General features: G+C 52.4%; 5 protein-coding genes across 5 annotated transcripts; 3 read left to right on the forward strand and 2 right to left on the reverse strand.

Annotated features, from left to right (window-relative positions):
• Window positions 1-292: 292 nt before the first annotated feature.
• On the reverse strand, window positions 293-1,401 carry TRIVIDRAFT_118387 (uncharacterized protein; the record flags this gene model as incomplete). Its single annotated transcript, XM_014105311.1, has 2 exons — window positions 293-707; window positions 770-1,401. Coding segments are annotated over 2 exons (1,047 nt in total), but the record flags the coding sequence as incomplete, so codon positions are not given.
• A 659-nt stretch (window positions 1,402-2,060) lies between these two features.
• TRIVIDRAFT_50011 (uncharacterized protein) lies at window positions 2,061-2,195 on the forward strand (the record flags this gene model as incomplete). The annotated part of the gene is made up of 1 exon (XM_014105445.1): window positions 2,061-2,195. The coding sequence occupies one exon, from the start codon at window positions 2,061-2,063 to the stop codon at window positions 2,193-2,195; it is 135 nt and encodes a 44-aa protein (XP_013960920.1).
• Window positions 2,196-3,846: 1,651 nt separating this feature from the next.
• TRIVIDRAFT_188853 (uncharacterized protein) lies at window positions 3,847-5,649 on the forward strand (the record flags this gene model as incomplete). The annotated part of the gene is made up of 6 exons (XM_014105312.1): window positions 3,847-4,077; window positions 4,134-4,163; window positions 4,975-5,139; window positions 5,199-5,272; window positions 5,330-5,597; window positions 5,647-5,649. 6 exons carry the CDS (start codon window positions 3,847-3,849, stop codon window positions 5,647-5,649), a joined length of 771 nt encoding a protein of 256 aa, XP_013960787.1.
• An 853-nt stretch (window positions 5,650-6,502) lies between these two features.
• TRIVIDRAFT_120772 (uncharacterized protein) lies at window positions 6,503-7,281 on the reverse strand (the record flags this gene model as incomplete). Its single annotated transcript, XM_014105313.1, has 2 exons — window positions 6,503-6,651; window positions 6,882-7,281. Coding segments are annotated over 2 exons (549 nt in total), but the record flags the coding sequence as incomplete, so codon positions are not given.
• A 1,200-nt stretch (window positions 7,282-8,481) lies between these two features.
• Window positions 8,482-9,947, forward strand: TRIVIDRAFT_90528 (uncharacterized protein; the record flags this gene model as incomplete). The annotated part of the gene is made up of 2 exons (XM_014105314.1): window positions 8,482-8,651; window positions 8,726-9,947. 2 exons carry the CDS (start codon window positions 8,604-8,606, stop codon window positions 9,365-9,367), a joined length of 690 nt encoding a protein of 229 aa, XP_013960789.1.
• Between the last annotated feature and the right edge of the window lie 731 nt (window positions 9,948-10,678).

The raw sequence follows: 10,678 nt of genomic DNA on the forward strand, positions 1-10,678 counted from the left end.
CGACTGCCGCCGCAGCCACCCACATATCCAAGGCAACGAGCTTTCTGTGACGAATAGCAAGCCACCACGGCCCTCCTGGCGACCATTGGTCTTTGTGGTCCCAGAAGGTGCTCGGAATTCCCTCTCGCAGCATTTCGTAGAGATGGGGAGCTTGAAGACGCCTCGGCTCTGAGTATTGTTCCGCGGCCGTTCAAGACGCCGGTACTTCTTGACCCGTCTGTGCGACCGTGGGTTCTTCTGCATCTCCAACAACGCCATCACTGCTCTCAGCATTCCCAACTTCTTCTTCTTCCTCCTCCTCTTCTGGTACAGCCACCGGGACAGTTCCACCATGGATAGCTGCGAGTCGATCCTCTTCCTTCTTCTGTCGGAGAGCCTCGGTCTCGCGACGCAACTTCTCAAGGTTCCAAGTATCGTCGTCTTCATCCTCGCTGTCCGCTTCAGAATCATCATCCCTCCACTTGCCGCTCTCGAAGAGAGCACGACCAGTGTTGTCCTTGGCCTTGCGAGCCTGTTCCTCAGCTGCCTTCTTGTCCAAGCGTTCCTTCTTCCATTTGGCAAAGGTCTCTGGGGTGACTGGTGTCAGGGTTCCTGTAAGTTTGTGGCGCTCCGATTCCAGGAAATCTTCAAGAGTCAGAGTCTTGAGCGGCGATTTATCAAGCAATGCCTTCTCCGCTGCTCTCTGCTCCTTTGTCTTGAGAACAAATCTAGAAACCACCAAGTTAGTAATCTACGGCGATTGTGAGACTGTAGAATCCAATTGACGTACCCAGGTGGGAGGGCGTGCTTGTACATGCACTTGTCACCACCATTTGGACATATCCAAAACCAACCATACTTGCCATCCTCGATGGCCTGGATGAAGAACTTGCACACTTTGTCCGTTGTGGTCTTCTGGTTGCCCTTCTTCGACAGGACAACCTTCATCAACTGCTCTTCGGTCCAGTCTGCAGAAGTCTCCTGCTTCTTTTTCTCTTCCTCCTCTTGCCTACCATCCGTGTATAAGTTCTTCTTCTCCGTCTTTCGTTCGACGCTCAAGTCGTGAGCAAACTTGCACTTCTTTCCCTTTTCGCAGTCGCCCTTTTTGTAGAATATGCAGACGACCGTTTTGGGATCCACGCCGAAAGGCACCTTTTGGATCTGGGCTGGCTTGTTCAGCAGAGCTGCTGTCTCTCTCTTGGCATCTTCTGCTGCCTTCTTCTCCTTCTCACGCTGGGCCTTCTCGGCGGCCTTCTTCCTCTCTTCGGCACTACCACTGCCCTTCAGGTTGGCCGTCATCTGCTGGATTTGTTTCTGGGCCTGTGCTCCTTTTTTGTTCTTCATGCCAAAGGTCCTATCTTCTACCAACTTGGCGGCAGATGGCTTCTTGCCGCCGGCTGGCTTCTCCTTCTTCGGCGGCATGATGGGCGATCGATGGACAGTGGACGGTGGTCGCTTCTAGTGGGGGGGAGAAAAGGCAATGGTATACGGTAAAATGCAAAAAGTAGATGCGCCGAAAGAACCAATCTAGAATGAGTATTTGATATCCCTGACGCCCCTCTCTTCCTATCCCTGAAAATGTCCTGTCAAAGGAGGGTCAAAGAAATAGGAAACTTTTTTTTAAGCTGTGGCGGCGATTCTTCGCGGGACACAAGTTGGGTCTAAGTTTGGTGGGTTGTTAAAGTCCAGTGGGCGGATGAAGTCACTGTGGTCACGTGGGAGGCCCGCATTTTCCCACCGCTTGAGGCAGGTCGCTGCCTCAGCAGGTACAAAGTACATTGATCTCTCTCATCAGACAGGCTAGGCCGCATCTGGAGTCGAGAACTGGCCAATGCAACACGTCGTCAGCCCGAGCTATACAGATACAGGTGTCCTTCTAGCAGCGTTGCGCCGACGGCTGTCAAATCTAGAGCTTGTCATCACGACCATACCAGCGTCCTAGGTGAGTATGGGATATCCAAGCTGGCCTGCTGCGCATTACCTCTGGATCGCAACTGACCAATTGGCGCTTCTTCAGCCATTAGATTGCGGTATTCCGTATAGCTCAACTTAGATCAAGCTCCAGCTCCAGCGCCTTCACCATGATTTCCGACGACGAGCTCTACAAGCTTGCCATCTTCCTGGGCTCTATTTCCATGGTGCTCATTGTGGTATACCACTTCCTGGAAGTGAACTCACAAGACAAGTCAGCCGCCGCGGTAAAGAAGGCATCATGAGGGTAGCGAGGGGCATCGAGAGGAAACAAGTGCAATAATACGCCACTGGCGCATCGAAGTCATGCAGCATAGAATCGAACGGACGAATGAATTGCACGACAGAATCAACATGTATCTGAAAGGACAAAATTTAGCGGGATGGCGGAGCAAGAACCAGGCAGCGTTTTCGAGTTGGTGGCAGGACATTGAGGACAAGGAATGCCAGCTTTTGATACCATTTAAAAGGCAGAGAGCAGGAGAGGCTACGCGGGCAATCGGCATAGAATAACCACGTCCAAAACATCTCAATCGATCTTTGGAATTTCTCAATGATCCCAATAGCTGACCAACACATGCTTCAAGGATACACCTGGCGGACTCTATGTCTATCAATCCAATCGCCAAGCGCCGCCATGTCTGTGCCGGCGTGCTTGCTCTTCCCACTGCAGGTCAGCCTGCAGTTGCCCAGGAAGCAGTTTCAAATAATATCAGCCATGCATCGTATGGACAATCATGTACTCGTATGACATGTAGAGTATTAGTAGCGCCCCCTCTGTCGTCCCTCCACACCAGCACCATGCGCATGGAAGGATCCAGTGAATTGCGTATTCCATCTGTCCGTTACGAGCTCATCTATAAGAGCAATTTCATATTCTATATACCAATGATTAATACTCCCAGAGACGAGGCTGCTAAACAAATCCCGACTCTACCTACTAGGTAGTAGTAATAAGCCAAGCCAGGGAGGCTCGAGATAGTAAGACCCCCGTACAAGGCCCGCCTCATTACTGTCATATTCCCCAAGAGATCGGTGGCGAAAACATGTCTGCCAACGGGGTCTATGCACATACCGCCGCCCGCGATACCCACCGCCGGCAGCACGCGCAGATGGGCATCGTGGCTTATGCCAGGCCTGGAATTGCTTATTGCATTAGCGGCCTGGGCTGACTTGTCTCACCAAATTCGACTGCAAGTTATTACTATAAGTCGAGCTGGCTGACTGATTCGACGACTTTCTGCCGTGGGAACGGGAAAAACAGGCGGCCGAAAGGTACAAGCGCTTTGGCAGTGTGCTGTGGCTGGCGCCAAGTACCTCCACGTGCGGCGCATTAGAAGGGTTCAACAGAAGGGAGGCCCCCTGTTTCCAATGCGCTAGCAGCCAGCAGCAGCGCTGAGCCTCTCTCTCCCAGGCACGCGTTCCTGCGCCCGCGTTGGTACGGTTATTTATCCATCGCTCGCACTCCCCTCTTCTCAACCTCGCCTTTTCCTCTCGCATCTCCATTCCAAAGCCCAATTCTGTGTCTTCGCCAGCCGCAAGCACACCAAACCCGCTCTTCATCTCCGACCTCTACACCTTGCTGGACTGCAGCTGGTTTTTTTCTCTCTCTGGCCGAAACTTCCAGCCCGTTTGACAACTGAAAAACGCGCCCTTGCCGAAGCTTCCTTGCCTCGCACTCTCTTTGTGATCTGAGCCACCGTCGACGAACCCTCGCGCATTCCTTTGTTAAGCTTGATTGGAGCCGCTACTCGCGATTCTTCATCCTTGACCATCTATTCCTGATTGACTGTTTCTTTTGTCAATCCTGACCAGCCGCTGTCGACACCGCTCTTCGACAGTTTTTTCTTCCGCCTACATTTCTCACAGCTTCCATCGACTTCCAAACTCTTCATCATGTCTACCAAGCTTGACAAGCCTCTTGACGAGATCGTCAGCGCCAAGCGCCGCGACTCTGTTCGCCGCCGCTCCCTGCGACGAACAACCACCGGTCGCCCTACTCCTACCGCCCCTGCCGGCGGTATTCAGAAGACGACTGCTAAGCCTGCTCGTGGCTCTGCCGCAAAGGCTACACCCATCAAGGCTGCTCTTCCTAGCGGCGACAGCAAAGTCATCGTCAGCAATTTGGTAAGTCGCCCAACTCCTGCTCGACTAAGAAAGAGGCACCCGCTAATGCCGCCTAGCCCAAGGACGTGACGGAGAAGCAGATCAAGGTATGTTTCCGTTGAGACCTATTTCGTCTCCGGACTTTGTTCGACGTTTTCTTCCTCGCCGTACTTGATTCATCGAGACGGCCATCCCTCTGAGAGGCTTTCATATTGCCTTTGTGGCTTAAGCCATTGTACTGCTCAAGTCTCCTTCCTTTGACAGCGCTCGTTTCACAACGGCACGCGCAGCATTGGCAAGTCGAGACCATCCTCGTTGTCGCATCGCACAGAATGCTTCCAAATACCTGGTCAGTATTGATCGAAGCATGCGATTACTCCATGAGGCTGTGGCAACTCTCTACTACAAAACGCGGAAGCGTAGTGGCGATGAGAAACTGCCTTTGAGCATGAGAAATATTACTGGCATCAGCCGGTCGGTCGGTCGAGCGAGCAATGCAGTGGGCACGTATATCCAGGAATCCCATATTTTCATGTCAAGGGCCTATCTACTTTGAGCGCAGTTGCACTTGAGGGGGCTGGTTCAAATGAATGTCGGTGCATGGGCGTCATTTCGAATTTTCATTTCGTCACTTGTGCATCCATCAAGCCTAGTTCTCGGGTCACACATTCGGAATCTTTTGACACCCTTGTTCTTTTTGTGTTCCGTTTTCTTCCTGGGGGAATTACTGCTCTACGCTCTTTTTGTGCTGCATCCTGGTTTGCTGCTCACTGCTATGCTCGCTGGGTCTTCTTACATTTTCTATTCCATCGAAGTGGTGCGATGTTCTGGGACTGGATCGGCGAAACACTCGAAGTCGGAGACAGCATGCTTGTACAACCCTTCGCTTCCGATTAACTGACACTACTTGCTCCCTAGGAATACTTTGTTCAATCTGTCGGCCCCATCAAGAAGGTTGAACTGTCCTACGGCCCCAACTCCCAGAGCCGAGGTATTGCCAATGTCACCTTCAGCAAGCCTGAGGGTGCCTCTAAGGCGCTTCAGACCCTGAACGGACTGTTGGTGGACGGCCGTCCGATCAAGGTAAATTATTTCTGCCAAACAGGAATTGGGGTGATGTAAGCTTACCGTGGAATACACAGATTGAAATCATTGTCGGAGCCGCCCAGGCCGACAAAGTCATTCCCCCGATCAAGACTCTTGCTGAGCGCACAACGTTTGTCTCACCGACTCAGTTTCCGCAACAACGAACATAGGCTGACATTTAACATAGTCAACCCAAGGCCCAGCCCAAATCTGCCGCTGGCAAGAAGCAGAACAACACTGCCGCCAAGGCCGGCGGTGCTAAGGGAGCTGCCGCGAATGCTAACAAGAAGCGCCGCGGTCGCAATGCCCGCCCTGCCAAGAAGACTGCTGAAGAGCTCGATTCGGAGATGGCAGACTACTTCGTTGGTGCCAATAACAACGAGGCCGCCGGTGCCGCTCCGGCTGCTGCCCCTGCTCCTACCAACGGCGACGCTCCCATGGAGGATGAGATTATGGTATGTTTGAATTCTTCCAGCAACGAGGACACGGCTAATTACGATACAGTAATGACGGTACTTTACATATTTTCCTATAATGGGTGTGATGGCAGGCGTTCCATGGACTCGTGGTTTAGATATCAATGCATAAACAAGAAAAAAAAAAGTTGAAACTGGCTCAGCACGCGCTAGGGTATAATGCGCCATTCGAAGTCGCTCACGGAGATGGTGTTGCTACTATAACAGAATGTTTAGGGTGGTTAGGAAGCTTTGGAGTATATACTCCTTTCGACGCCGGTTGTTTGCTTTTTTTTTGGTCTTTTTTTTCAGCTTTGTTCCTCCCACTGGAGTGAAGCGTGCAGTCGGGTGCTGTCAAGTATGATAAATACTAGTCTAATAATAAGCGAAATACCTGACAATATGAAGCGGCTCGAAATGATGATGTGTAAATGAAAGAAACTGCCCTGGAGGTGAGTGAAATGTTTTCCAAGGAGCAACACACCCATCCCGTTAGGTGTTGATAATTAAAGATGGGGGAATGGCCGTTAATTAAAGACACACGCGGGGTTTTGAACCTCAACAGGTCATGAGTTGAGATAGTAGTTACTAAGGTAGTCAAGGGCAAATAACTACCTAGGGCAACATGCACGCAGTAGATTGATACAGACGGTGCCGCTACTCAAGGCCCCCTTCCAACTCTTAAAGAGTTCCTTTGCACGAGACACCGGAAAAAGGACAAATGAAAAAAGACAAAAACACTTTGGAACAATCGAGGTGATGTAGTTTAAAAAGATTTTTTAAATTTAAGAATCCGTACTCCCAAGTACTTGCCGTCGGTCATAAAAAATGAGGCACTCGCCAAGATCCGTTTCCAGTGTATCTCATTAAAATGGCCCAGTTTACGCCTTTGGTGCGGCCTCGCCCTCGGCCTTCTTTTCCTCCTCGCCCTCAAGCCCGGGCATGTCCTCGTCGTCTTCCTCGTCAGAGTCGTCCTCGGGGTTTCCGGAGCTGCTGTACTCGGGCATGCCCTCCAGACCCATGCCGCTCATGTCGGGCATGCCGCCAGCGCCGCCTCCCAGCTTGGAGAAGTCGATACCGCCGAAGTCGCCGCCTGGGGAGCAAGAATAGTTAGCCTTTTGAACGATTAAAGAAATGGAGAATAGAGAGCGTAGAGCGGTGGGGGTTGGATGTTTCATTGTCACGTACCCATTCCGGGCATGCCGCCTATTTCACCACAATGTTAGAAAACGATCGTCTCTATATATAGCCAGGCACCTTGGTGCAGCACGGAGCTTTACGTACCCATGTCTCCGAACTTGGACATGTCGTCATCAGCAGCCTCGTTCTGCTCATCCTCGTCAACCCACTTGTCGAAGTCGGTCTTGAGGAAGTGAAGTCTCTTGGAATCCTTGAGCAACCGCGGCCAGTACTCCTCCTTGAGCTCCTTCTTCTGCAGCTTCATCTCAATGTTCTTGGCAGTGTGGTTAACACGGCTCTCAGCAGGGTCGATCTCGGCGTACAGCTCAAGCCCGACATGGTACTTCTTCTTAAGGGTAGCTGAGGTGCCGGTGAAGGTCACGCCGGTGGGCTTCAGATCCAGCTGAATATCTTCTTTGGAGACGTCGGGGACGGAGATGGTCAGGTAGATGAAGTTCTTGGCAGGGTCGGCCACAGAGGAGCGCTGGGCCCAGAGAACTAGAGGTTTGGAGACAACAGCGTCAGCTTTGGATTCCAGTGTAAATGACGCCGCTCTAGCAATTCGAGGCAACCGGAGCATCGTAGAAGCGACGCGGCTGCTAGAAGCACGAGGGCGTCATGGGAGGGAAGCATGCGTGTCCAGGGCAGCAGACAAACGCGGCCGGGCAGAGGAACACACCTTCGGGAGTCAACGTCTCAGCCATGGCGTGTGTGTGCGGGGGTTGCTATTAAGAGTCGAGGTTGGTTGAAGGCAAGAGATTGGCAAGGCCAGCGAGGTTTGGGCGTAGAGGGCGGGTGGATTGGGATGGAGGAAGTTGCTTAGGCGGAAGCAAGAGAGTAAGGCTGGGAGCAGTTTGAGTGAAACGATCCAAGGTTGGTTATGGAAAGCGTCAGAAGGCAAAAGATTTGGCGGCAGGGCTGATGAGGGGCACGATGCGGCGGTACCCCTCCCCAGCGCGGCGGCAGATGCGAACATCAGGTACCGCGCTAACGCCTGCATTTGCCATAGCGTGTTCGCATCTGCGCCACACCAGTTCTTTGTTACGGGCAGACACAAATGATTACATGAAGCTCGTCAGCATGGATCAGCTCTAGGTCAATGGTTGGTTGGGGAGTTGGGGAGGTAGGCTCCAGGGCACTCCAGCGGACCATATCAGAGGTTGAGACTCTCAATCCTCTCAATGCTATACCGTCAACTAATTGAATTAGCCTAGTATTGTTGATATCATCTCCCTTTCGCCATGGCCCATTCCTATGAGGAGTAGCTCGGTGCCTATTCAGCATTCCAAGTTGGCTACCTATTCAAGATCCTAGAGACTACGTGGAGTTCAAGTGCCGTAACAAGACGATGAGTAAATCTTCCTAGGTCCTAGAACATATACCCAATTCCATATGTTTCTACAATCAACACATTCCTCTAGTCTCTCATCATCACAACCTTTTGGATTTGAGACTCAGGATGCTGAATAACCACGGGCTCCCATTCTCTTCTGCCTGCTTTGCTGAGATATTTCCCTTCTCGGCGACATTCAGCAGCCGCCAGACCTTGCGGCGGGGTAATGCTCGGACTGGCCTGAGTCAAGCCACACTGTGGCTGCCACCAGCCTCGACACAGTGACGAGTCCGTCTTCCCCAAGGCTGCCGCCCTGAACCTTCTCACCGAGATAAGAGGAAGAGATCCTCGTCACCACGCATATCCGGCCAAAGCCTCGGCTCCACCGCCGCCGTCTTTGCGCTTCTGCCCTGCGGATGAGATAGACCGCCAGCCTGCGTCTTGTTTAGCATTGGGCTTCGAGCCCGCGCACGCAGCATCCTCCCGCCATCGCCATGGAGACGTTTAAATCCCTATTCGCAAAGCCAGATCCCCAGCAGCAGGTACGGCGCTTTGTTCCCTCACCGATTTTTTACAAGTTAGCCCGTCGGCCATGGACTTACCAGAAACCCAACAGATGCGAAAATGCAACGCTCTGCTCAGGGCCAACATCCGAAAACTCGATCGCGACATCACTCAGGTCAAGCAGGTCGAGATCAAGACCAAGAACCTCATCCTACAAGCAGACAAGCGCGCTCAGCGAGATCCCACGCGGGCCAAGCAAGCGCAGAAGGAAGTCCGAGACTTTGCGCGCGAGCTGGTCCGGGCCCGGAAGACGTCGGCGCGGCTAGTGACGTCAAAGGCCCAGCTCAACTCGGTGCAGATGCAAGTCAACGAAGCCTTTGCAGTTCGCAAGATTGAGGGCTCTATCCGAGCCAGCGTCGGCATCATGAAGGACGTCAATACCCTCATCCGACTGCCCGAGTTATCCGGCACGATGCGGGAACTGAGCGTCGAGCTGATGAAGGCGGGCATCATCGAGGAGATGATCGATGAGACGCTGCCTGAGGACGTGGACATGCTCGGAGAAGATGAAGAGGCCGAGGGTGAGATTGAAAAGATCCTGGGCGAGGTCCTCAAGGACAGGAAAGAGCCGTCCCTTCCCGCCGCGCCGCTCCCCGAGCCGGAGAAACTGGTGGCGGAAGAAGAGGAGGACGAGGAGGACGCCGAGGCAATGATGGACCAGATGAGAAATCGATTAGATGCCCTGCGCAGTTAGAGCGGGCACAAAGCCGTTTTACGTCCCGCAACTTGGATCATAGGCAGCGGTGTTTGGCGTCTGGTTTTCTTGGGGGGTGGCTTTGACAGATATACAAGTACATACATAGGTAATACTGTCCCCGGGGGCAACTTTGCCCTATTTTCATACACATCGTCCAAGCGACACGGGAGCGGGCTCCCGCTCACCACCTGCCTGAAGAGCCCATGTGACTACTCTGTGTTGCATAATCGAGATGCCCTTGGTCCCGATTTGGTGCCCCTTGTGCCTGGCGCCATCCGGCACGGGAGAGCCATGCCATGCTCTCTTATGGATCTGCGTATGACTGTCCCCATACGGATGCCGGCACTGGTCTGGCAGCAGAAGCATGGACTGACGAGAGCCGGCGCACGGCCAGTGGAGTTGTTACTTGGCTGAGTGATCCATGCTGGAGCCGTGACGGCGTCCAAGTCGGCAACGAAAAGTGGATGCCGAGAGAGATCTGGACGGGGAGCTCGGTGAGGGAGCGGAAGAGGTCCCTTTATTGGATATTATGCTATATAGACCATGGAATCCAGAGAGATTACGATGTTACAATGGTAATTACAAAGACAATTCCTCGCGTGTCAGAGAAGAAAAGCAAAGATATCTCATCGCTTTACATCGATTTTATCCCGGGTAGGCGAGCTATCACGACTTTGTATCAATCAACTTTCACAGACCAGTTGATTCCGTATCATCTGTAAACCACACCTATATACAGTTCAGCATTATCAATCACTAACTATTCAAAGACTGGACCAAAAAAATATATATATGTCTGCGTTGTGACGAGAATCAAAAAAATGCGTCATCCGGAACTCGAATCCGGGCCTCAACTTTTCAATGGTTAAATGGAAGAGTTGAATCCTAACCCCTAGACCAATGACGCCTTTTGTTTCCAATTGGGAAAAAGCACGCCAAAAAATGACTAAGAAGAGCTCCCCTTTTTCCTGCCCTTCCCCGCATATATTTCTCCTCCCCTTCCCTCTTAATACTCCGTGCAGGCCCTCTCTCCCTTCTCTGCATGCTTACATATGCAGGAAATTTCCTGCGTGTAATCCGGATTTCTCGCCCCCGGTTTCCCCGGGCCTGCTTCCGCGGCCCAGCGCCACGCGGTTGCAAAAACCCAAGTACTCGGGCCAACTGTGGGGACCTCACTTTAATCACCAGGGGAGGGGGGCCCGCGTTATTTCAGAGGAGCAAGAGTGGACAATTTAGCAACCCATGGCAGGGCAAAAAATAGGTCCTCGGTGAGAAGAAACAGCGCCGAGGGAATCGCACTCGGGACCC

Source organism: Trichoderma virens, assembly GCF_000170995.1.
Source record: "Trichoderma virens Gv29-8 chromosome Unknown TRIVIscaffold_2, whole genome shotgun sequence".
NCBI classification, from domain to species: domain Eukaryota; kingdom Fungi; phylum Ascomycota; class Sordariomycetes; order Hypocreales; family Hypocreaceae; genus Trichoderma; species Trichoderma virens.